Source organism: Lissotriton vulgaris, chromosome 10 (genome assembly GCF_964263255.1).
Source record: "Lissotriton vulgaris chromosome 10, aLisVul1.2, whole genome shotgun sequence".
Classification (NCBI taxonomy): Eukaryota; Metazoa; Chordata; class Amphibia; order Caudata; family Salamandridae; genus Lissotriton; species Lissotriton vulgaris.
This window is the reverse complement of record NC_141698.1, coordinates 522,201,197-522,225,013: the sequence shown is the minus strand read 5'-3', so window position 1 is coordinate 522,225,013 and position 23,817 is coordinate 522,201,197. Positions and strand designations below refer to the sequence as shown.

The window sequence follows — 23,817 nt, the reverse complement described above, 5'->3', positions numbered from 1 at the left end:
CTGCAGCATCCATTTTGTGATGCTGGGGCTAGTTTAAACTATTACCGGGCAGACCAGTGTGTACAACATGTTTCCATGCAGCCATTAAGAAAGTTAGCATTTACCGTGAGGTTATAATGCACTTAAGAGTATATGGTCTGGCTGCATCACAGAACAGCCTCAGAGAATAGATTCCGAAAGTTGCAGAGGGATCTTGCTCATGCATGGGCACCCTCTCACACAAAACCAAGCACTCTGCCTTCAGGATTGATAAGGCCTGTCATAGGAGTGACTTATAGGTTTATATGTGTCTCTGATTAAAGGTAGATCTAGGTAGCCTATGTCTCATTAAGGGGTGCATGCTCCACCTTACACAGGCTGCAGTAGCAGACCTGTGGTGCAATTTTGGAAGGCTTCCCGGGTGTGGCATAATACATGCTTCAGCCCCTGGTAGGCCTCTGGGGTACACCTATGCCCTAATTACCTAAGGTACCATTTACTAGGGACTCACAAGGGTAGCCCAGTAACCAATCTGGAGTGTACCTAATGTACATGCAATCATTTTAGAGAGGAAGCAGCTAGGCTGGGGTCCTGGTTAGCAGGGCCCCAGCCAGATTAAAGTCGAGAAACAGTGAAACACCAGCAAAAATTGGGAGTAACCATAGTAAGCAGATCCTACTCTAATATTGGAGCGCCGGATGAAATTGCTTTTGGCCCGCTTGTCCAGATCGGTCTCATCCCCGTGTTCGTCCCCTACCTCGGAAGGGCCCAGAAACTGCTGATTCCGGCTGCCGCTTCGTCCCTCACCGAGGCCTCACGGGTGTCGCTTGCCAGCCGTTAAGTCCTACAGTCTGTCACTGAGACCTTGTCCTCGTTCGTCAGAGGGCGCCGGTTCCTCCCAGGACGTGCGCTCTCGCCCATTGCCACCCTAACTGCTGTTTCGCGACATTGGGGCGACTAGGGCCCAAATGGAGGCCTGCGCTGCGGTTCTGCAGGCTTTTTTGGGCCCCCTACTCTTCCTGGGATGTCCGCGGATCCCTCTCCAACCTGGGCCTTCCGCGGAGTCTCTGGCGGCTTCGACCCCGGCGCCGACTATTTCGGTTTTCAGAGTTTAAAGGTGTGGCTTTGTCCAGGTGCAGCTGCGGGGTTCCCCTCTTCAGCACACGGCGTCCCGCCTCGCCGCAAAACTCAGCGGGGTTCCCTGTGGTGTAGTAGGACGTAGCCAGGACTCACGTTTCGTCCCTGAGTCCCCCTTGGTCCTCTGGGCAGGCGGCTGTCTTCCCGGAGTCTGAGCCAGCGCCTTTCTGGTGCCAACTGATTTCCTTCCTGGCGGCGCCGCAGTTGGAGGCCGGGACCCGGGGTGCCTCCCCGAGTCCTTCTTGGCCCTCTACGCAGGCGGCTGCTTCGTTGAAGGTCATGCCAGCACCTTCTCGGTGCCTTTCCCTAGTCGTTCTAGCACTGACCCGCCCCGTTCTCCTGTGCGGCAAGTGGTGGCAGAGGTTGGCTCTGCACCCCTGGCCACTTTGGTACCGATCGAGGACACACAGGCGCCCATGGCAGACTCCACGGTGCCGTCCCGGCATTGGGTCGTCGGATCGTAGACTCTTCTCCGAATGTCCATTCCTCTCCGTAAGTTTGTCAGCTCCTTGTCTCCTCTTCACCGGAGACTGGATGGCGCGTTGTTGCTTTTTCTCCGGCGTCTTCCAGGGCGGGCTCTACGCCATCTCTGCTGATGCAGCCCCCAGACCCTCTCTTCCGCACCTCACTGTTGGTTGCCCCGCAGGCTTCCCCACCTGCTCCGGAGACCCCTTAGGCCCCTCATTCGCCCATGGGTCTACCTTCCTGCAGGGGCTAGCAGTTTCCTCCTCCAGCTGAGCTCGGGGACAGGCAGCTTAGTTTGCAGTCCTCGCCCACGGAAGAGTTGGCCTCTCCCCAGCGACTCCCTATGGTGGCGAGTGTGGCAGTTTTCCGGGCCGTTTATACGGCAGCTGGTATCTAGCAAATGGGTGTACCGGTTTACTCCCATCCCTACTGACCATTTGTTGGAGGTTCTCCACCAGGGCTCTGGGGGAGGCGAGCTGCTTTTTCCATTTGAAGCGTTGTTCCACAACTCTCTTCTGGGGGCGTCCTGCTACGGGTGATCTGGTGTCTCAGCCGCTCCTCCATCGTCCTGCTCTGCGCAATCCAGTCTGCCTTTCTGCCCACCCTTCTGCAAAGTATGTACCTGCTGCCTGCTGCACACGCATGGTCGTTCTGGTCCACCTTTGTGGGCCTCAGCGTGTACCTGTGTGCTTGTGTACCTTGCTCTGCTAGAGCTTTGAAAGACTGTGTTCCTTCTCGTGTATGCGCTTCTCAGCTGACGAGCCGTTTTTTGAATTTTCCGCTGACTCTGGGCTAATGCCAGTTCAGCTGTCCCCTTCTGTATGTGTGTTCTCCTGAGGCGGGCTTGGCCTCCGTTTACACCCCTTCTCTGTGGCTTATGCTGATGGTGCTTTTCTTCCCTGGTACTCTCTGGCTGCCGTTGGTCCCTACGGGGCTTCTGGCGGACGCCCTTTGCCCCTCAGATAGTCTTGTGGTATCCTGCCCTGCCCTTCCCTTCTCAAGGTCTTGTTTATTTCTGCTTGGTGTGGGCTGGGCCGTCCTTCCTATCCCCATGATTGCCCCAGTATTGGAACTTTCATAGATTCCCATGCTTTGTATCATTCCCCGTCGTCGGAATGGGAGCCTCTGTAGTATAAAAACCATAGAAACAAAAGAGAAAAACAGGCCTAGGCCTCAACTCATTTTGTATCCTATCACTCTCTTTGTGTAAAAGAGACCAACTTCTGCCAGGACCAATCAGAGCAGCCTCACCCTCTAGAACCTTCCTGAGAGAGCTCAGAGCCTCAGATTTTTCTACCGCACGCTGTGCTAGGGAGTCTCCACTGAGCTCTGCTCAGTTTCTTTTCTACAATCTTATTTGTATTACTTGAATTTTTTTCAACTACTATCAAGATGTCTGACAAGGAGAAGGCCCTGTTCAGGTCATGTGCCTCTTGTGGGAAAAATGACTTTTTGTGGAGGATAAGCATGACAATTGTATTTATTGCTTATACCTGGACCCCAAGGCCACAGACTGCAAAATCTGTAGAACCTTCTCTACCAAGACTCTCTGTGACAGAGAGGGTCGACTTTTGACCTGGCTTCAAAAGATGAAGACTCGGAAGGAGGTGCTTTCATCAGATGAAGAGGATTCAACATCTCTGGCGTCCTCTCACAAGTCCAGGAAGAGGGGTAGGTCTTCCCCTGGTTCTTCTTCTTCAGTTGAGCCCCCTCTTAAGGCCCCTCACAAGATCTCTGATAGGTCTGAGAGGGCTGGTCCCCTTCAATCTCCTGACGGAAGTGAAAAGGAGAGGCAGGGACAGGCTTCTGGATTGGCTACTGCCTCAAAGGACAGAAAGGAGGTTTCCATTACTTCTCCTCCGTCCAAAAAAGAGAAGGCCGGTGACAAAAACTCTTCTGTCACTCCTGGAACCGGTCCGGAGAAAAAACAGTGTCCGTCGACAACGAAAACGTCAGGTATGTCGACGACTGTTACTTCTGTGAAAGTTCCCTCTGTTTCCTTGGCTCCGTCGACGGGCTCGTCATCGGTAGCGATTTCCACGTCGACGTCTTCATCTTCATTCAAGGTTCCAGGTTCGTCGACGATTGCTTCTTCCACAGCGATGAGCTCCGGCAAGGTGCTGTCGATGGGCTCGTCGACGACGAAAACTACGTTGACGACCACGACAACTTCGACGTCGACGCTGATGATTCTGACGACGAGTTCGTCTACGAATCAGTCGACGACCAAGACTTCGTCGACGACGGTGGCTATACCGTCGATGATAGTCCCATCGACGACTGCTGCTCCGTTGACGGCTCAGACGACGAGACCGTGTGTCGTCGCATCCACCGAATATGCTCCTGGATGATGAGTCGGAGGAAGAGGAGGATGAGTTTGGCCATTATGGAGAAGCCTACAGTCCCTCAGACTTGCATGTAAAACTGCAGGACACTGACACGGAGGAATATTTCGAGCATGCAGGAGACCAACAGTTGCACTATGTTTCACAAGAGCGACATCCCACTGGTTTAGGACAGGACATGGTGGCCATGCCCGCCTCTCTGCTCTCTGATAGTCAGCTGATGTTGCAGGACTATAGTTTCCTTCGGAACCTTCAACGCAGTCTGCGCAACCTCCTCCTCCGGGGTTGCCACAAGCACAGTCAGTTACTGGTCCGCCTTCTTCGCAGTTGGTGCCCCACCTCCCACCTCAGGTTATACCTCTGGTCCAATCTCGAACACCGGATCCAGAACCAACCAATCCTGTCCAGCAGGATACCTCTTCGGACGATGATGCTGTTCAAGTGGATCCCTTGACTGATCCATTGCAGGACCCAGATCTGGATCAGGGTGAAAGTGAGCTACAAGACCCAGACACCACTGGTTGTGATACATCTATATCCCCTCCTGTGGACATAGGGGGGGTTCCATCACATAATGGAGAGGGCGGCAAAGAGGTTTGGACTGCTGGTTACGTGAGAGGAGTCTGAATGCTTCCTCTATGACTTCAAGGAGCAATACAGGAGATCTGTCAAGTCCATTCCGATCATCGAACATGTGTGGGAGGAAGGCATAAAGATCATGCAGAATCCAGCCACTGTCATTCTGGTGCTTCCCAGACTGGAAAAAAAGTATAAAGCTCCGGAAGGCAGTCCAGCTTGTCTTCTTGGTCAGCCGAAGCCTGATTCGGTCATCTCTCAGGCCGCCCAAAGCAAGTCAAAAAAATCCGACACCTTTGACTACGCCTCCAGACAAGGACGGTAGACGTCTGGATAACGTGGGGAAGAGGTTTCCTTCCATGGCCAGCTTGCTGGTTAGAGCAGCGAATTCTCTCGCCATTCTAGGCAGATATGATTGCCAGATGTGGTGTGACATGGCACCGTTTGTGGAACAATTGTCAGACGCGACAAGGGATGAGGCCAAGAGAGTGCTGATGGAGGGAGAAAAATCCTCCTCCGAAGTCATCGACTGTGCGATGGATATCACTTCCACTGCTTTTCGGGCCTTAGCGGGGTCAGCGGTGCTAGTCGCCAGGGCTGGTTGAGAGCCGCCTGGTTTCGTCAAGAGGTCCAAAATAAGATCCTGGACCTCCCATTTGATGGAGAAATGCTTTTCGGTAAGCATGTTGATGATGCCCTGCAGATATAAAGAAAGATACCGACACGGCGAAGTCACTGGGATCTCTCAACTACCTTAAGGTCCCATTTAAGGGCGTTTGTGGCAGAGGTTTCTCTTCGTATAGAGGCCACACCCAGCAAAGATATTCTTCACAATCGTCCCAGTCTTATAAGATCCAGTACTCCAATCAACGGCAGGACAATCAACGTCTTACTCTCGCCAAACTCCGCGAGGGCGTCCGAACCGTCAAGGACGTGACAGCGCCAAGCGGCAATAGCGGCCTCCTTGCTCTACCTGCTGTTCCTTCCCTCCCAGTCACATCGGTGGGGGGCAGGATATCTTTTTGTCTGAACAGCTAGAGGTGTATAACATCGGACCAGTGGGTCCTGAATATTGTACAGAGTGGCCATAAGTTGGAATTCCAAGATCTTCCTCCAGCAAGAGCTCCGGGCGCCATCCGCACAAAACATCTGGGACTGCTCCATCTAGAAGCCCATCGATTGTTCCTCAAGGGGGCAATAGAACCGGTACCTCTTTCTCAAAGGGGCAGAGGTTTTTATTCCAGGTTCTTCCTGGTGCGGAAGACAACAGACTTGGCGCCCCATTCTAGACCTACGAGAGCTCAACACTTATTTCATCAAACTCTTTCAGGATGGTCACTCTCCTGGAAATTCTTCCTCTTTTGAACCCAGGCGACTACTTGGCTTCCCTGGATTTAGAAGATGCGTATTTCCACATTCCTGTACACCCAGCTCACAGACAATATCTGCGGTTCACAGTGGGCAAGAGCCAAATACCAATTCAAGGTGCTTCCGTTTGGCCTTCAGTCTGCACCTCGGGTGTTCACCAAGGTGTTTGCACCAATGGCAGCTTTTATAGGGACACATTCCCTGGAGGTGTTCCCTTACTTGGACGACTGGCTAGTCAAGGCTCCATCTTTCGAGGAAACCTCTCAGGCTGTTTCGACTTGCATTCAGTTGTTCAGACACCTAGGCCTTCAATTAAACAGATGTAAGTCAGTTCTGCAACCCTTCAAGACCACACGATTTCTGGGGAACATTTTGGACACCACACAGTGCACGACTCATCCTTCGGAGGACCGTCAACGAAAGTTGATCGTATCAGCTCGCCAACTGTTCCACAAGAAATGCCTGTCAGTTCGTCAATACAAGTCCCTTCTAGGGTTGATGTCTTCCTGCATACCATTAATTCCGCATTGCAGGCTGCGAATGCGCCCTCTGCAGGAAGAACTAGACAAACAATGGCGCCAAGCAGACGGATCATTCAACAACAAGGTGTTGGTGACTTCAGAAATGGTACAAGAAAATATCGCACAAGGTCTGACGTTCAGAATTTCTCCATCCCCCCTCATCATAACCACGGACGCCTCTTTGGAAGGCTGGGGAGAGGTGCTCCGCGAACTTCAAGTCAGCGGACACTGGAGCCCGGATCAGCGCCAGTGCCATATCAATTTTTTGGAGCTGATGGCCATTCGGTTGGCTTTGCAGGCTTTCCTTCCCAGAGTTCGCAATCATTCAGTGCTGGTCCGGACGGACAATACGATGGCCATGCACTACGTCAACAAGCAAGGGGGAACGAGGTCGCAAACTCTGTCCACAGAAGCTCGGAGAATCTGGGATTATGCGATCCTTCACAACATCAGTCTGAGAGCCGAACACCTGGCAGGCTCGCTCAATGTCAAGGCGGACGCCCTGAGTCGACAGACGGAGGTGACGCACGAATGGGAATTGAATCAGTCCCTTCTGGAGATGGTGTTCTCGGTTTGGGGGACACCTACCATCGACCTGTTTGCCTCTCCAGTGAACACCAAATGCCGGTTTTAAGCAAGCAAGGTTCACCATCAGGGGTCCCTGGGGAACGCCCTTTCGATGGCCTGGTACAGCGCATTCTTTTACGCTTTTCCTCCAATTCCCCTCATTCCTCAAGTACTCAAGAAAATGAATGCGGAACCGTGCAAGATGATTCTCATTGCACCAGCGTGGCCCCGGCAATTTTGGTACACAGAGCTCCTGCGGCTCTCCCAGGCTCCTCCAATTCGCTTACAATCAATTCCGTCCCTGTTGTCCAGGAATCAGGGGCAGGTTTACCATCCTGATCCGAAATCGCTCCACGTGGCTCCTGAACACAGAGAGTTCCGTCATCTGAATCTTTCCCAGGAATGTCAAGACGTTTTGTCACAGGCTCGAGCACCGAGCACAAATAAGACTTACAAGGCAAAATAGAGAAGGTTCTGCCTATGGTGTCGAAGACAAGGTCTCCATCCTTACAAATCTCTGCCTCACCAACTCTTGCCATATATATATACTATCATTGATAAATCTGGGTTGGCACATTCGTCTGTGAAAGTCCATCTTGCAGCCATTTCAAGGTTTCGGCGTACTTCTTCAGGCCCTTCCTTATGGTCCTCTCGGATCGTTAAGCAGTTCTTGAAGGGTTTGTTCCAGATGTACCCTCCAGTTCAACCTCCTCCACCAGTTTGGTAGCTGTCTTGTCCTGGCTCAACTCATGAAACCGCCGTTTGAGCCTGTGCTCAAGGCGGGCTGAAGTTCCTCTCTTGGAAACGTACACTCCTCTTAGCTCTTACTTCAGCGAGAAGAGTTAGTGAGCTTCAAGCCCTCTCCATAGTGCATCCATTCCTTCAATTCAAAAAGGATTTTCTTATTCTTCGCCCCAATCCGAAGTTCATTCCGAAGGTGCCGTCTGAGTTCCACTTGAATGAACCTTTGATTTTAAAGTCTTTCTTTCCGCGCCCTTCTACACCTGCGGAACGCACTGTACATTCTTTGAACGTTCAGAGATGCTTGAAATTCTACTTAGAGCGAACAGGACCCTTTCGGAAATCATCCCAGTTGTTTGTGTCCTACAGTGCACCACGGAAGGGATATCCTTTAGCAAAGAGTGGAATTTCCCGCTGGATCTCCAGTGCAATTCAATTTTCCCATCAGGAAGCGGGCAAGCCATTGAACAGTAGAGTTCGTACCCATTCTACAAGGTCTGTGGCATAGTCTGTGGCTCTTTTCTCTGGAGTCGCCATTAAGGATATATGCAGGGCAGCAACGTGGAGTAGTACTCATACCTTCACGAAACATTACTGCCTAGAGTCTGCAGGACGAGACGCGGCTGTTGGTCAAGCAGTTCTGCAGAATCTTTTTCATTGAGAGGTGAGCTTTCCCTACAATCCCTCCATCCTGGTGAGCACATTTTGCTTATTTTTCTTACTTTACTATAAGTATTACTATATGGTTATGTGATGCCATGTTTTTACAAAATGTGTCTTGGTGCTTTACTGCTTGCTACTCTGATACAAAGCATGGGAATCTATGAAAGTTCCAATACGGGGGCAAGAAAACAAGTTACTTGCCTGTAACTTTGGTTCCCCAGTATTGGTAACTTTCATAGATTCCCATGCGCCCACCCGCCTCCCCTGGGAAAGCTCAGTCTTTTCACAAGAGATAGTGGCGGTTTGCACAACGGCTACGAAAATCTGAGGCTCTGAGCTCTCTCAGGAAGGTTCTAGGGGGTGAGGCTGCTCTGATTGGTCCTGGCAGAAGTTTGGTCTCTTTTACACAAAGAGAGTGATAGGATACAAAATGAGATGAGGCCTAGGCCTGTTTTTCTCTCTTGTTTCTATGGTTTTTATACTACCGAGACTCCCATTCCGACTACGGGGAATGATACAAAGCATGGGAATCTATGAAAGTTACCAATACTGGGGAACCAAAGTTACAGGTAAGTAACTTGTTTTCTTACTTTAAGGAATCTGCGGCTAGTGGTCTCTATCAGATGTACAAGTTACTTCCCTTCAGTAACGGTGTATCTGGTAGAGACGATCTAGGCGCAGATTCCTTCACCAACCTCCCTTCCTCCCCATTTTGCGGGTGTGAGAAGTTGGCCTGATATATAGTGCTCACTATTCTAGTGATCACTGTGTATGATTGTTTGTAAGTCAACCTTATAGACCAGCTATCCTAGTAGCGTGGACAAAAGCAGTCTTTAGGCTAAACTCTAGAGGGCATGTTAAGCCAGCTGTTTTACCATCACATATACCCCTTCAACACCAAGTGAAAGGACACCACACAAGTTGTTATGAAAATAAAAGGATATTTATTTATAACAAGTCTACCCTGAACTCTTTGAGTCAGGGAGCTAAGCACAATACTAAACTCTTAAGAAAATACTTCAAGTTGCACAATTTACACAAATGCCCGAGGGGCACGAAAAACCATATACACAAAAAGTGGAATGCAAAATACTAGCAGGTGAGTATCTTGATCCAGAGGCTTAAGGATTGCTAGGACTACACTACTGAACCCTAAGGTTAGGAGCAGGAGGCCTAGGGAGATCGGGTGCAGAGTGTGCACTCTCACGCGGGATGCGGGATAAAGTCTATGGAGGCTAGTATTTCTGAAGTTACTGTTTTCGGACGAATCCGACTAGGTAGACTTAAAACGAAAAAGGATCTGGACACTTGGATAGTGAACCTGCGTTGGAGCACCGAAATGCTCGGGTTACCTAGCCCAGGGGCTGCGGCTGCATAGGGTTCAAAAGACGTCGGGAATCCTCGTTGTAGTCTATGGAGCCTGAAAGAAGAAGCAGGCGACCAGTGAAGAAGTTCGGTGTGATCCAAGCCTGGATCGGGGATGGAGACGACCTGAAAGCAGAGGGGACTCAGTTCTTAATCACTAGCCAGTGATTGTGTGGGCACCAGGATGGCACCGGATGAGGTCACCGCGATCAGGTGAGTGGGCGACGCTGGACTCTGCAGTCACACGGGCAAGGAGGCGTTGTCGGCGGCCAGGCTGGAGGTGCGAGCTGTCCCACGAGGGTGTCTGCTGTCGGCGATGCTGAAACCAGGATTGGAGCAACAAGCCTTGGCAAAGGCAAGCCCACGCGGTGGAGTCAAGATGGCGTCTGGAGTGGACCAGGAGGGTCCGGGCTGCTCCTCTTTTGGAAGGGAGCAAGGGCCAGTCTGGAGCAACCAGACCAGCGGTGAAAACGTCATGGTACGTCGTCAGGAGGGCCACTAGCCAACGGGCAAGCGACCAGACAACGTGGCAAGCAGCAAAGAAGCAGAACGGCCCCACGCAGATCTCGTGGATGCTGGGGGGCTGGACTTCGGTGCTGGAGCTGCTCTGGGTTGGGGCTTCTCAAACCCCAGTGCACTCACTCGAGGATCCCTCGGCGGTCGTGCTGGTTAAGCGTCGTGCAGGTTTTGAAGATGGCCGGTCCCTCAGGTCTCGTCACACCCACGAATCTCAGCTGGGCTGATGATGCAGGTAGAGGTCAGAGATGGCAGGGAATCCGGGTCTCGTCGAGCTGGTCAGTCTTGATCCGGAGGATGGACGTGCAGCAAACCGCAACCGCTTAGGTGGTGCCTGCTGGTGCAGGGTGGCTACTCCTTAGCCACAAGGGAGAGTCTTCAGAGAATGTCAGGAGTTCCTTTCGTGGAAAGTAGTTCAAGATTCAAGATTATCTAATTTGGGAAGGGGGCCCGCTCCTACCTTTATTCTAAGAAAAGGGCCTGGCACGCGACTAGGTCCTGCCCATGGGTGGGTTCCGGAGGGGGGTGGTTACACCCCTCTCCCTTGTCCGGACTTTCCCCAGATCAGGGGCTCGTGTGCCCCTGGAACTGGTTTGAGCCGGCATATGCACAGTGAGCACCGGGTTGCCACTTGCAGTCACCTTCCTCTCAGCCCTGCCTACCTGGGATACACAAAACCCTGTCTGGGATGGTGCTAGCACCGCCCCTGACAGGAAACCCTTTGTCCAAGCTCTCCTCGCTGGAAGGACTCCCAGCAGTAGGAGGTCAGACTTGTGTCTGTGCTGGCAGCATCCATTTTGTGATGCTGAGGCTCGAGTTAACTTTAACCGGGGTTCACAGTTACATACATGTTGTGTCCCTCTAGAAGGATGGAATGCTACTCCCGTCGCCAGAATTGGCGAGGGGTTAGTATTCCAATTCGTATGACACCTTACTCGACATGTTTTGATAAAGCGATACCAAAGTTGGCAAATAACCGTGAGGATTATAATGCACTTAAGAGTATATGGTACGCGTTATCATGGAACAGCTATTAGTACTTGGTTCCCCAAGCTGCAAACTGGCTCAGCTCATGCCAGAGCACCATCTCACATAATTCCAAGCACTCTGCCTTCAGGATTGTTAAGGCCTGCCATAGGAGTGACTGATAGGAGTACATGTGTCCATTTTAGGGTTAGATATAGGAATACTATATCTAAAGCAAAGGGTGATTACACCACCTTGCTCCAGCTGTCGTGCAGCCATTTGTGTCAGAAATGGGTGGCCAGCCAGGGGTGGCATAATACATGCTGCAGCCCCTGGTAGGCCCTGGGTACACCTATGCCCTGGATACCTAAGGTATACTGTACATGGACTGATAAGGTGGCCCAGTACCAATTGGTAAATGCACCTAAGGTACATGTGTGTCAATTTAGAGAGAGAACAGCTAGGCTGTGGGTCTGATTAGCAGGCCCACAGCCAGGGAAAGTCGTAAACCAGTGAAGCAAAAAGCAAAAATCGGGGGTGACCATAGGATTGCAGACCCCACTCTCCTACAGCGGGTATCTTCAGCTTGGTCTTCTGCATTCGCCTCCCTCCAGGTGGCTTGTCTTTTGCGAGCGCCCTCTTCACTTCCTCCCTGGCAGAGTGCTTCGTTCTGGATATTTGTTCCACTCTTTCCTTTCTAGTACGTGAATGGTAGGGTTATGTGGACTTCTGCATCCCTACACCCTGGTTATTCCAGTGTGTTGGGCCTACTCGTAATCTTATATCTTTTTCATTGATTAGGGTCTCTGGTTGTGTCTCACCCCCTTAGTTCCTTACAGGGGATATGACACTCCTTGATGGTGTTATCTTGTGGTGCCTTGTCGTTATTCATCTGTTCCGAGTTTGTGGCTCCTTCACCATTATACAATGTGGTTGCAGACTTTGTCATCTGCCATGACATTTTTCTCATGTCCTTCTGCTTAATATAATCTTGCTGTAGTTTCTTTGGGGAAGGCATCACTAATTGAACATTCAAAAGTAAGTTCAAATATTCTATAAAAGCTATTTTTATCTGGCACCACCTGTTAAGGAGTTTCATCATTTTGGAATCTGGCTTCAGGTTCTGCTTCGATATCCTCTAGATGGGATGAATTAAAAACCTCAATGTTGACACAGGCAATAAAGAATTAACATATGATGGCAACTTCTAGCTGTAGATTCCCTACCTTTGAATTTCCCAGGTGTCAGGCTGGATCCTGAAACTTTTGCTGAGCACTACCCCTTACGTCTGTGGCTCCATTCAGCTCTGCCTGTCGTCGGTTATGACGTTGCTTTGCCTATATAATCGCCACCCAATCGCGCGAACATCAGTTCTTTTCTTTCAGTGCCAGTTAACTGCTGATCTGGAAAGAGCTACTCCACTGCCACTTTTTGACAGGCCTTTTCTCGACTTTTGTTGACATATTTGGATTTTCTGACTTTGTATGCGGGGATGTCTTTGCGGAAGACCGGTTTCAAGCCTTGCCGGACTTGTTCCCGCATGATGTTGGTCACTGATCCCCACTGCGTATGTCTGTTGTTCGAGTGCGACCAAAATATGAAGTCTTGTCCGGACCGTCAGGCGATGGCTCTGAAGACCTTGAGGGAGCGGGCGATTAAGTTACTTGTGGCCTGGCAGGCGACACAGTCAAGCGAGACTGAGGAGGTCACAGTTCCGTTCGAAGAAATGGTGGTCGCGGTACTGCTAAGAGAGCCCTAACTCCTCTTCCTCCCATTCTGGGTCCTAGGGACTCTCTAGGAAGAGGAAGAAGATGCCAAAGCGGACTTGGTCTTCACCTCAACTGGCATCTGTCGTTGAGAGTGGTAAGGAGCACCAACTCTCTAGGCACAGTTCTGCAGAGCTGGAGCCAGAGTAGACTTCGCGTTTCCCACCCTTTCTAGGAGCCGCAGTGACTCCCGCTCAAATAAGAATTTTTCGAGGCAATGCGCTGCAATTTGAGTGGAACGACCCTGCTGGTGAGCCTTTGGGCACTGCGGAGTCTGAAGGGGCCCCATTGGGTTCAACACCATCTGCTTCTGCCATGACGCCGGTGGGGCCCCAAGTCCAATCCTGCATCCAGTTCGACGCCAGTCGTGCCAACACGACCTTCCCTGGCGTCTAATCTGAAGTCGGTGCCTGTGACATAACCAATGCCCATTGGTGGCACAAGTCTCATCCACGACAACACGGAGCCAGAATGGCGTCAATCAGTGCAGATTACGACATCGAAAGAAGTCAGATGCTCTATGTTGTCGTCTGATCACTTTGAGGATGAGCTAGGCTCAGGGGTGAAATGAGGGGTCTGGGGACCCTCTGGATACCCAGGACGTCAGAGGAGAATTTGGACTGGTATGGGAAATTTGGTGAGGCCAGTGGGCTGGCTACTTTTCCATATACTGGCATGCTCGCTCTCCACCAACATTGGCTGCGGAGAAGGTGGCATCATATGCCGTGGTGGTTAAGAGGGCAGCCGAAGTCCTTGGACTGGAGCTACCCTTGGTGCTGGTCAGGACTAATCTCCTGACTGTAGTGCTTCATCCTGGGACTTCCATTTCTGAACCCTTGTTGCTTTTTAATGAGGCACTTACTTACGTCCTTCTAGGAACTTGGTCCAAGCCTGGCACAAGGGCTACTGTGAATAGGACGATTGCACGCCACCATCGCCCAGCACCGGGTGACTCAAAGTTCCTCAGCCAACACATAACCCCTGAGAGTTTGGTGGTGCAGGCCCTATGTCCCTGGGCATTCTCCCTTCCGCCCCTGCGGATAAGGAATCCAAGAGACTGGATTCATTCGGCAGTCTGGCATTGCGATCTGTGAATGCTGCTTACTTGGGCAGTTTCTCCCATTCCCTTAGGGGATGATTACACAAGTTCTGCCACAATTCTCGGAGGAGGCCCGGGCTGTGCTCTTCCAAAATGTCAATGATGGGAGCGATGCAGCAAACTTCACCATACAGTGTGCCCTCGATACAACCGATTTGCTACGTAGATTGATTTCATTGACGGTGGCCTTTAGGCGCCACTCCGTTCTCTGAAAAACTGGCTTCTCGGGCGATGTCCAAGCCAAACTGATGGGCTTCCCCTTTGATGAAACTCGCCTTCTTGGGAAAAAGGCAGACTTGTTCCTGGTCAGGTTCAAGGACTCTCGAGCTACGACCAGACCCTTGGGCCTCTCCTTCACCCATGGCCAGTCTTCCTTTCGTGGCAACGGAAGGGGTTTCCAGTCACATCAGCCCTATCCCAGCCACGTCACGCACGTACTGCCCAAGCCGTGCGATGATGTGGACGTAGTGCATTCCGTGCTTGGGATGGACGCCAGAAGTCGTCGACCGCACTGCCCCCAGCATCTGCAGCCTCCAAGCACTCCTAGCCTAATTCTGCAGGACCACACTACTCAAGTTGGTTGTGAGAATTCGTCATCTCCCCCACTGGAGATCCATAACCTCGGTCTTGCCGATAGTCCAGGATGGCTATTATCTATCTTTTCCTCCTATCCTGCCAAATAAAGAACGGCTGATGGTGAATCATTTAAAGTTGCTCCTTGAGGAAGTTACGGCTCTCTTGCCCAAGGAAACAATAGAAAGCTTCCTGGTCTCAGAAGTATGCAGTAGATGTTATTTACTCTATTTTCTGATTCCGAAAAAGGGCCTACAGCCCATTTTAGTTCTTCGGACGGTCCATCTCTTCCTAAAAAAGGAGAAATTCAGAATGCTTACTCTGGCTCAGATCTTGCCTTCCCTAGACCAGGAAGACTGGATGGTAAAGTTAAACCTGCAGGTAGCGAATTTTCATTTTCCCATCCTGCCAGGCCACAGGCATTACCTGCGTTTCAAGGTAGGCGACTAACACTTCCAGTTTACCGTGTGCCCTTCGGGTGTTCACCAAGGTGATGGTAGTCGCAGCTCATCTGCACAGGTTATTGGTGTCATTGGCTGTTGAAGACGTCCTTGCCCCAGACTGCTGTTGCCCACTTTCAGACTATGGTGAACCTACTGCTTTCGCAGGGGTTCTCTACAAATGTGCCGAAGTCATACCTGACTCCTTCTCAAACAATTCCTTTCATCAGAGCTGTTCTGGACACAGTGCAGTTTCGGACTTATCCTCCTGAGCAGCTTTTCCAAGATGTTCAGACTATGATTCTGATATTTCAGCCTCTATCCTGGATTTCGTTGAGACGGACTGACGATATTGGACCTCATGGCCTCATGGCCTCCTGCATCCTGTTGGTAAGACATGCCAGATGGCTTATTGGGCTATGGAGCGGGACTGGAAGTTACAGTGGGCACAGCATCTGGGAAATCTCACCGAAGTGCTTCAGATCTCAGAAGAAACTGCAAAAGATCTGCAGTAGTGGTTAATGACCCGCAATTGTAACTGCCAACCTCTTTACATTCCCCAACCATATCTGTTGTGACAGATGAGTCTCTTCTGGGATGGGCGGCCATCTGGAAGAGGTGGAGATCAGGGGACACTGGTCTCTGGCAGAGTCGGGGCTCCACATCAATTTGTTGGTTTTCTGAATGATTGTTGGCTTTGAAAGCATTTCTTCCCTCTGTCAAGGGGAAGTTTTTGCAGATGTTCAGACCACACCGCCACCATATGGTATTGCAACAAGCAAGGCGATGTGGGGTCATGCACCATTTGTCGAGAGGCTCTTCATCTCTAGGCAGGGTACAACTCTTTTGGTTCAACACCTGGCAGGTTCTCTGAACGCCTTGCGGAATGCAAGTGGCGTCTCCAGTCAGTGGTTGCTCAAGGTGTCTTTCAGCACTGGGGAGAACCTTGATTAGATTTGTAAGCCTCTGAAGAGAACGAGCAGTGTCAGCGGGACTGCGCTTTGGAGTTTCTAAGGCGGTTATCGCTCAGCTTTCGTTGCTAGTGGAGCACAGGCCTGTTGTATGACAATCCAACCCCCCCTTCCCAATTTCACTCCTGCCCATGGTTCTGAACATGATCAGGAGTGATCGGGCCCAAGTCATTCTTGTGGCTCTGGACTGGGTAAGGAGAGTCATGTATCCAGAGCTTCTGAGAATGAGTATCGATCCTCCTATCAGGCATCCACTTCCGGAGGCTCTTCTGTCGCAGCTTCTGGGAAGGGTTCTCCATCCAAACTTGTCACCTCTGCCCCTCCATTTGTGGAGATTGAGCGGCGGCAGTTGATGGCTTTTGACCTTCTTCCTGAAGTCTGTAATGTAGTTCTGGCGGCCATCCACTAAGACGGTATATGCCTGCAGTTGACATAAACTTGTATTATACTGAACAGAAAGGTCCATTGACCCTCTTTTTGCTTCCCTTTCTACTGCCCTCTTATTCATATTAGCCCTTGCCCAGCAAGGCTCTGCTTTGGGAACTCTCAAGGGTTACCTTTCTGCTCTTTCTACTTTATTTGTGGCTGCCAGACCAGCCATCTCCCTTCAAGTCTCCAATTGTAAATAGATTTCTAAAAAGGGCTGGCTCGCTTATTTCCACCCATGTCCTTAATGCCACATTGGAACCTTAATTTGGTCCTTACCTCTCAAATATGTGCTCTGTTTGAGCCTTTGCATAACTGTCCGTTCCGGCTGTTGACCATCAAAACGGCCTTCTTGGTTGGTGGCTATTACATCTGCCGGGCGGGTGAGTGAGTTGCAGCAGGTCTCTGCTTTGGTAAAACTCAAGGGTTACCTTTCTGCTGTCTGTTTTTTAGCGGCTGCCAGATCAACCTTCTATCTTTTATTCTCCAGTTGTAAATAGATTTCTAAAAGGGCTGGTTCACTTGTTTCCACCCATACCCTTTATTATGCCCCGATGGGACCCTAATTTGGTCCTCACTTACTTGATGTGCGCTTCTGTTGAGCCTTTGCACAATTGTCCCCTCCGGCTGTTGACCATCTAAACAGCTTTCTTAGTTTAATTTACATTGCCCCTAAGGGTGAGTGAGTTACAGGCGTTATACAGATTTATTTTCCATATTTTGTCTTTTCAGGACAAGGTGGTTCTTTGGCATTTTTTTTACCAAAGATTGTGACCCCCTTTCATCTGGATAAGTCCATTACTTTGACCATCTGTGCTCCCCCACATCCCTGTAATGATAAGCGTCTCCACCGACTTAACCCAAAAAGAGCATTGTCTTTCTACCTTGACCGCACAAGACCGTTCCAGGTGGATGAGCAACTCTTTGTGGGGAGCAAAGAAGGGGAAGGCAGTGCAGAACAGAACCATCTCTCACTGCGTGGTCTCTGCATTAAAATGTTATGTTATGTTGACGCCACCGAGGGATTAAGGGCCTATTCCACCAGGGGAAAGGCTGTGACTACAGCCTTGGCACAGGGTGTCCCAGTCCAAGACATCTGTCTTGCAGCGATGTAGGCTTTATTGCACACATTCGCAAAAAATTATTGCATTGATGATCAAGTGCGCAGGGACGGGCACTTTGGCTGCTGAGTCCTGCAAGACTTTTTAGTCTAGTCCATGTGTCCACAACCCACCGCCTGTATGGTATGGTATGGCTTGGATATCTGACTCAAAGGTAAGGAATCTGCTGCTAGAAGCCTCTATCAGATGAACAAGTTACTTACCTTTTGGTAACGCATTATCCGGTAGAGAGACTATCTAGCTGCAGATTCCTTAACGCCCCACCCATGCCTCCCTGGTTTGTAGACTGATGTTGTAGGTCTAGGGGCCCCAGTTTTGCACATGTTTACATCATTCATTTCACGTCTGTGCGCTTCTGGCGTGGAAAAACAGAAAGTACTGACGTCCATGCGCTTGGGTGGTCCTATGTAGGCACTGTGACGTCCTAACCGGTGCTACCGACGTAATCTGCGACATGCAGAGCCAAATGGAGCCACCCGATGTTGTGCGCTAGGGGTTATGCTCAGCAAAAGTTTCTAGATCCTGCCTGATCCCTGGGTAATTCAAAGGTAAGGAATCTGCAGCTAGATAGTCTTTACCAGATAATGTGTTACCAAAGGTAAGTAACTTTTTTATTAGAGCATATCTCTGGTGGTTCAATACTTGGCAGACAATTTGAACTCCATGGTTGAATGTTACTAGTGCATCAGAAATGAAGTCTCAATCCTGAGATGGTTCAAGGCCACTACCGAGAATCTGAAATGTCAGCATTTTTGTGCACCCTAGGTTCCCAGGCGAGTCTTGCTTAGAGTCACTTTTTTTCTCGATCGGAGCTCAGGCCTCCTGTATGCCTTTCCACCCATAAGTCTCCTGCCCAGATTTCCTAAGAAAATCAGGAACAACTGGTGTAAACTCATCCTTGTGGCTCTAGACTGGGCTCAAAGTTTGGAATCCTGAGCTGGTGAACATTGCCATTGGTCCTCCAATCAGACTACTCCTTCGGGAGGATCTTCTGTCGCAGCAGAGGAGGGTTCTCTACCAAAGCCTGTTAACGATCTGCCTTCTTGCGGGTAGATTGAGCAGCAACAGTTGACCGCTTTCGTCCTTCTGCTTTAAGTCTGTAATGTTAACTTGGCAGCCAGGAATACATCCAACAAGACTGTGTACGCCTATCTTTGGAGCAAGTTTGTGGCATGGTGAACAGATCAACTCAGTTTATGCACCTTATTTTCTACCCACACAAGCTGGTTCTTAGGACTAGAGCATTCCTATCGAAGGGGGCCACTCTTTCATGTAGGCCTGTTTATCAACCTACTGAACTTTTACGCTCAGCCTCACCCCACTAAATAAAAGGAGCCCATTGCCTGTACCTGAAAAGAGTGTTGTCCTTCTACCTTGATTGGGCAAAAGAGTTATGGGTGGAAAATCAACTCTTTGTGGAGTACGTTTGTGCCAAAAAAGGAAAGATGGTGAGTCAGTGGGCCATCTGACGATGGATGGTGCTCGGCATCCAAATTGCTATGCATTGGCAAAAAAGCAACCTCTTAAAGCTCATTATACCAGAGCCAAGGCTGCGTCTTCATTAGCTCGCGGAGTACTTGTTGTGAATATCGGTCGGGCAGCAGCATGGGCTTCTCTGCACATGTTTATGAAGCACTAATACCTGTACAGTCAGGTCTGTCGCAACGGGCTTTTTCCTCATGTAGTCCTACAGGACTTTTTTTCTAGTATAGCCTTTATTGTAGCCCCACCTCTGGGGAGATATTGCTTGGGTATCTAGCCTAAGGTAAGGAATCTGGAGCTAGAAGTCTCTATCTGATGACCAGTTACTTGCCTGTTAATATTTTTTCTGGTAGAGACTCTTATATAGCCTCAGATTACTTACACACAAATCCTCCCTTCTCTGAGAATGAATTCAGTAAAGGGATGTTCCCCTTTCAAGGACACTAGTTTGAGGGGCCACTAGTCAGTGTTTTTTATGCAGCTCTGCGCTTCTAGTGGGGAAAGTCACAAAAAGGAACTGGCATCTGTGCGCTGGAGTGGCAGCTATGAAGATACCACATATGTAATTTCCAGCGTCAACACCATGCAGAGCTGACCACTCAGTTTACTGGCACACAGCCATACACATATAAAGATCGGATCCACACTGACACCGGGGGATTATTTTAAGGTAAGAGACCAGTGGCTAGTTAATCTCTACTATGTAGGGCGTTAACTAAGATAAGTAGGTTGATCTACAATGAAACTCTCCTTTATGTAAAATCTGCACGCATTTTAGGGAAAAAAGGATGAAAGACTTTATAGATCACCCTATCTAAATTTAACGTCATATGTGGTCCTAAAATTGATAGTACCAGGATGTCAATAACCCTACACACTGACCGCGTTATTGAGAATAGCAATCTGCAGAAAAGAAATTTGCTCAATTGTCCCGAGATATGCTGCAGTTATCATGCTGTCTGGCTCCTAGTGCTGTTTTTTAAAAGTTTTTTAACTACTGGCTTATGTATGGTAAAAGAAATGATGTGTTCCCGTGCTGCGACAAATTCTCATTTTAATGTTGGTGAATGTGCCTACAATGAAGAAACAAGATTACAGGTAAATAACCTTTTTCCCCCCTTAGCATGGGTCATTGTGAAATCATTCTGGTTACTCTTCACTTATCAGTTAAAATCCTTAGACCCTTGTGTGACAAAATCTGAGGTATGGTAGAATGAGGAGAATGGTGTTAGTCGTGTTTCTACTCCATTTGCCAAATTTAGCTTTTGTCCATTAGGTGAATAGGCTACTGAAGTGACCATGTTTATGGCCTCACTTCCTCTGTTTACCATGACACTATTTTAAAGTTATTGTGGGACTCCTAGACAAACGACTAGGAGTAACTGAAGTGCGTGAATGTATGAATGATCACCAAAACTGGAACTTTCTAGTTAAAAGTAAGAACTTTTTTTTATTCATTGATAACTTCTCTTAATGTAAATAATATCAAACATCTTTATGACATTACATTAAATAGCATCAGTATTCTTTTTGAACACTGTTCAATATTGGATTGCATTTGATATGCTTTATAGCCGTTACCAAAGGAAAGAATTAATAACTTTAACCTCTTACTCCCGAAACGTTTTAGATGATTGAACTCAGTGATAATGAAAATCCATGGACCATATTTTTGGAAACTGTAGATCCAGAATTGGCAGCAAGTGGTGCAACATTACCAAAGTTCGATAAAGACCGTAAGTGCAAAGGGGTCTAGATCTATTTATATAGAGTTGTTAAAAACCTTTCTAGTACACAGTTTTTACTTAAAGAAACTTCCATGTGTTTTAGAATAAAATGTGCAACTATTATTAACATCTATCTTGGACGTCAGATTAGAAATGTGTACATATTTTTCTTTATGTAATATGCTCACAATTGAGTGTAATATTTTGCCATTATGTGGAGCATTGCTGATTTCCAGCCATTTGCATTTGTTTCCTGTATTGGGGAGATGTGTAAAGCTTTATACGTCCATATTTAGACCTTTTTCAGCCACTACTAGTTTGTGTAGGTAAGTGCCTCTTTTTAGGTCGAGCCTGAGTCCGAACACAAGCACTGCTCTGCGAGTCTTGTTGTCCTGGAGTATGGAGAAACCCTGCCCACTTCCCACCCATATTTTTCATTGGCTTGTGTTATTGTCCTTGATAAATGCTGCTTCTGATTCCTTAGGATTGTTAGTCCCTCTTTATTACCTCCTTATCTTCAATTGTAACCTCCCATGGCGAATTGCCGAATGGCCCCTGTTCGAGGCATGTGGGCTGCTGAATTCATATCTGTGCATAGATCGCCGCCTAGTGTTGGGTCCGGATGATCACACATTGTTGTCCTGGAAGAGTCTTCGAAGTATCAAGAGATAGGTGGCTCCTCCCCTGGACTATAGTGCGCATGGGCATCGACTCCATCCTCAGATTGGTTTTTTTCCGCCATTGGGTTCGGATGTATTTTGGTTCCCTCTAGTCGGAATCGATAAAAAAATTTAAGGCCAAAAGGTCTTAAGTTTTCTTAGTCGGTATAGTCTTGCATTCGGTGCCTAACTCTTTCAGCTCTGTTCCGAGCCGGATTCCATACACCTGCGTGCTTTCGGCGCGTAGGGCCCAGTCGACGCCTCAGACCCTATCGACTATTCATCATGGACCGAAGTCCGTTCAAGAGCTGTCCCATCTGCAACTCAAAGTATCCCCACATCGACGTCCACCCGGTGTGCGTCCACCCGGTGTGCAACAAGTGTCTGTCGCCGGACCATGATAAAGCCCAGTTGCATGGCTTGTTCCCGTTTCAGGTCCAAGAAGACGCTTAAGCATCGACGTGCTGCGCGCCAGGAGGCCCAGCACACTGCACCGGCGCCTGTGGACATTTTCGATGCCGGGGATGTCTAAGAGGAAGCTGACCGGGAAATCGGTGACAACAGAATCCCGCGTCAGAGGTCGACTAAAACTACGACGCGGACGCCAAAATGTTCGAAGCTGAAGAAGTCGTCGACTAGGTAGGGGACAACGACGGGGCCATGGAGGATAGCTCGAGCGATGAGCTACCTCGCACTGACACTGGAGCAGTACCGCTTCATAAGACTCGGGTCGAGGGACCGCCACTAGGCCTTACCCAAGATCTTACAATGGGTTCTACGGCCCCGCCTCCAGGCTCGGCCACGGACATTGCTATTTAGCCGCACCCTGCAAAATCGAAACCGAAAGTGAAACCAATGGTCTCGACACAAGCAACAGCACTGGTGCCCCCCTCGAAACCGAAAGTGCGCATTACTTTAGTCAGATCCAAGGCCTCGGAGCCCTCGGCGCCGAAGAAGCAGAAGGGTATTGTCGATCCGAAGGTTTAAGTCAAGGGCGTCGAGACGAAGTCTGCCACGCCGAAGACAAAGGTCAAGGTGGTTGAGCCGAGTAAATCGGCGCCGAAGGCGGTCGACACCAACAAAGGACTCTGTGATCCGAAGGTTCTCGAGACTCCGCGTCAACAAGGCCAAGAGCGGCGCGCCCAGAGAGTCCACGCCTAGTGGTGCCTCGAAGGATCCAGTCGACTCTGCGCGGCCGGCCGCCGCTTTCACCAAGCAAGTGACGGACTCCCTACAGCGCATGAAGGAGAAGGCCTCGGCTGTCGGACCAAGAGATCCTCCACCTTCGAAGCCGGTCGGGAAACCTCACAAAGCCTCGACGCCCATTCACTTCACGTTGCCGCGGAAGGTGGCGCCGAAGGCTTTCACCCCTAGAGTGGTCGCCAGCGTGCCCGAGAAGGTGTCCTCGGTGCCGAAGTAGACGACGGTGGTTCCCACCTTGAAGCTTCGGCAATCTTCAGTAGAAGAACAACAAGAACACTTTATTGATGCCGAAACAGGCAGACTTTCCCTCCACAAGCGCAAAATTGCCCCGGAACAACCAATGGAATCCTACAAGATTCCTTTAAAGAAAAAGAAGAACTCTGCTTCAACTCCTGTCCTTGTGGAACCACTTTCTCCACAGGCCCATAATGCCTCGCCCACTTACTCTGACGTGGACGCTGGGGAGGGCGATGATGAGGATGAGTACAGCTATCCTGTCTACACAGACCCTGATGATACCAATAAACCAAGGGCTGCTGGTGCTGACCCAGGTGATCCTCATTCTGCCCAAGACACTCAACTTCATTCTGTAAAGACATCACCTACAGAGGATTCAGCAGCGTTCAATGCCCTCATTGAACGGGCAGCCAAAAACCACGACGTCCAGCTCCATGACCCATTGACGTGGATTTTCTTTTTGATACCTTTTCAGTCTCAGAGAGAACTGTCAAGACTCTGCCTATGTTAAAAGGTGTCTTAAAACCTGCTTGGGGAGATCTTTAAGGAGCCTACCAGAGTCAGGGTGATAAACCCTAGGATTGAGAAGAAGTATAAACCAGCGCCTACTGATCCTACTTACATTAAAGGACAGTTGCCTTTGGACTCTCTTGTCGGCTCAAACGCCCGGAAGAGGGCTAATTCTCAGACAACGGGTAATGCTCCTCCCCCAGACAAAGAATCTAAGGTGTTTGAGGCATCAGGTAAAAAGGGTGGCAGCACAAGCGGCCAATATCTGGCGCATTCCCAATACGCAAGCGCTTCTAGCGAGGTATGACAGGGCACACTATGACACACTTGAGACCCTGTTGCAGCACCTGCCAGACGAATACAAGGAGGCAGCTGAGATGCTTATTCAAGAGGG

The 23,817-nt window shown here is 49.6% G+C and overlaps 1 protein-coding gene across 2 annotated transcripts in view; it reads left to right on the top strand.

Annotated features, from left to right (window-relative positions):
- The window catches only part of USP7 (ubiquitin specific peptidase 7), a 1,528,604-nt gene that overhangs the window by 1,130,407 nt on the left and 374,380 nt on the right, over positions 1-23,817 (top strand). For both annotated transcript variants that reach the window (XM_086941365.1, XM_086941366.1), the window contains exon 18: positions 20,718-20,823. In XM_086941365.1, the coding sequence (XP_086797491.1) occupies positions 20,718-20,823 (106 nt within the window). The remainder of the gene's footprint in view (positions 1-20,717; positions 20,824-23,817) is intronic.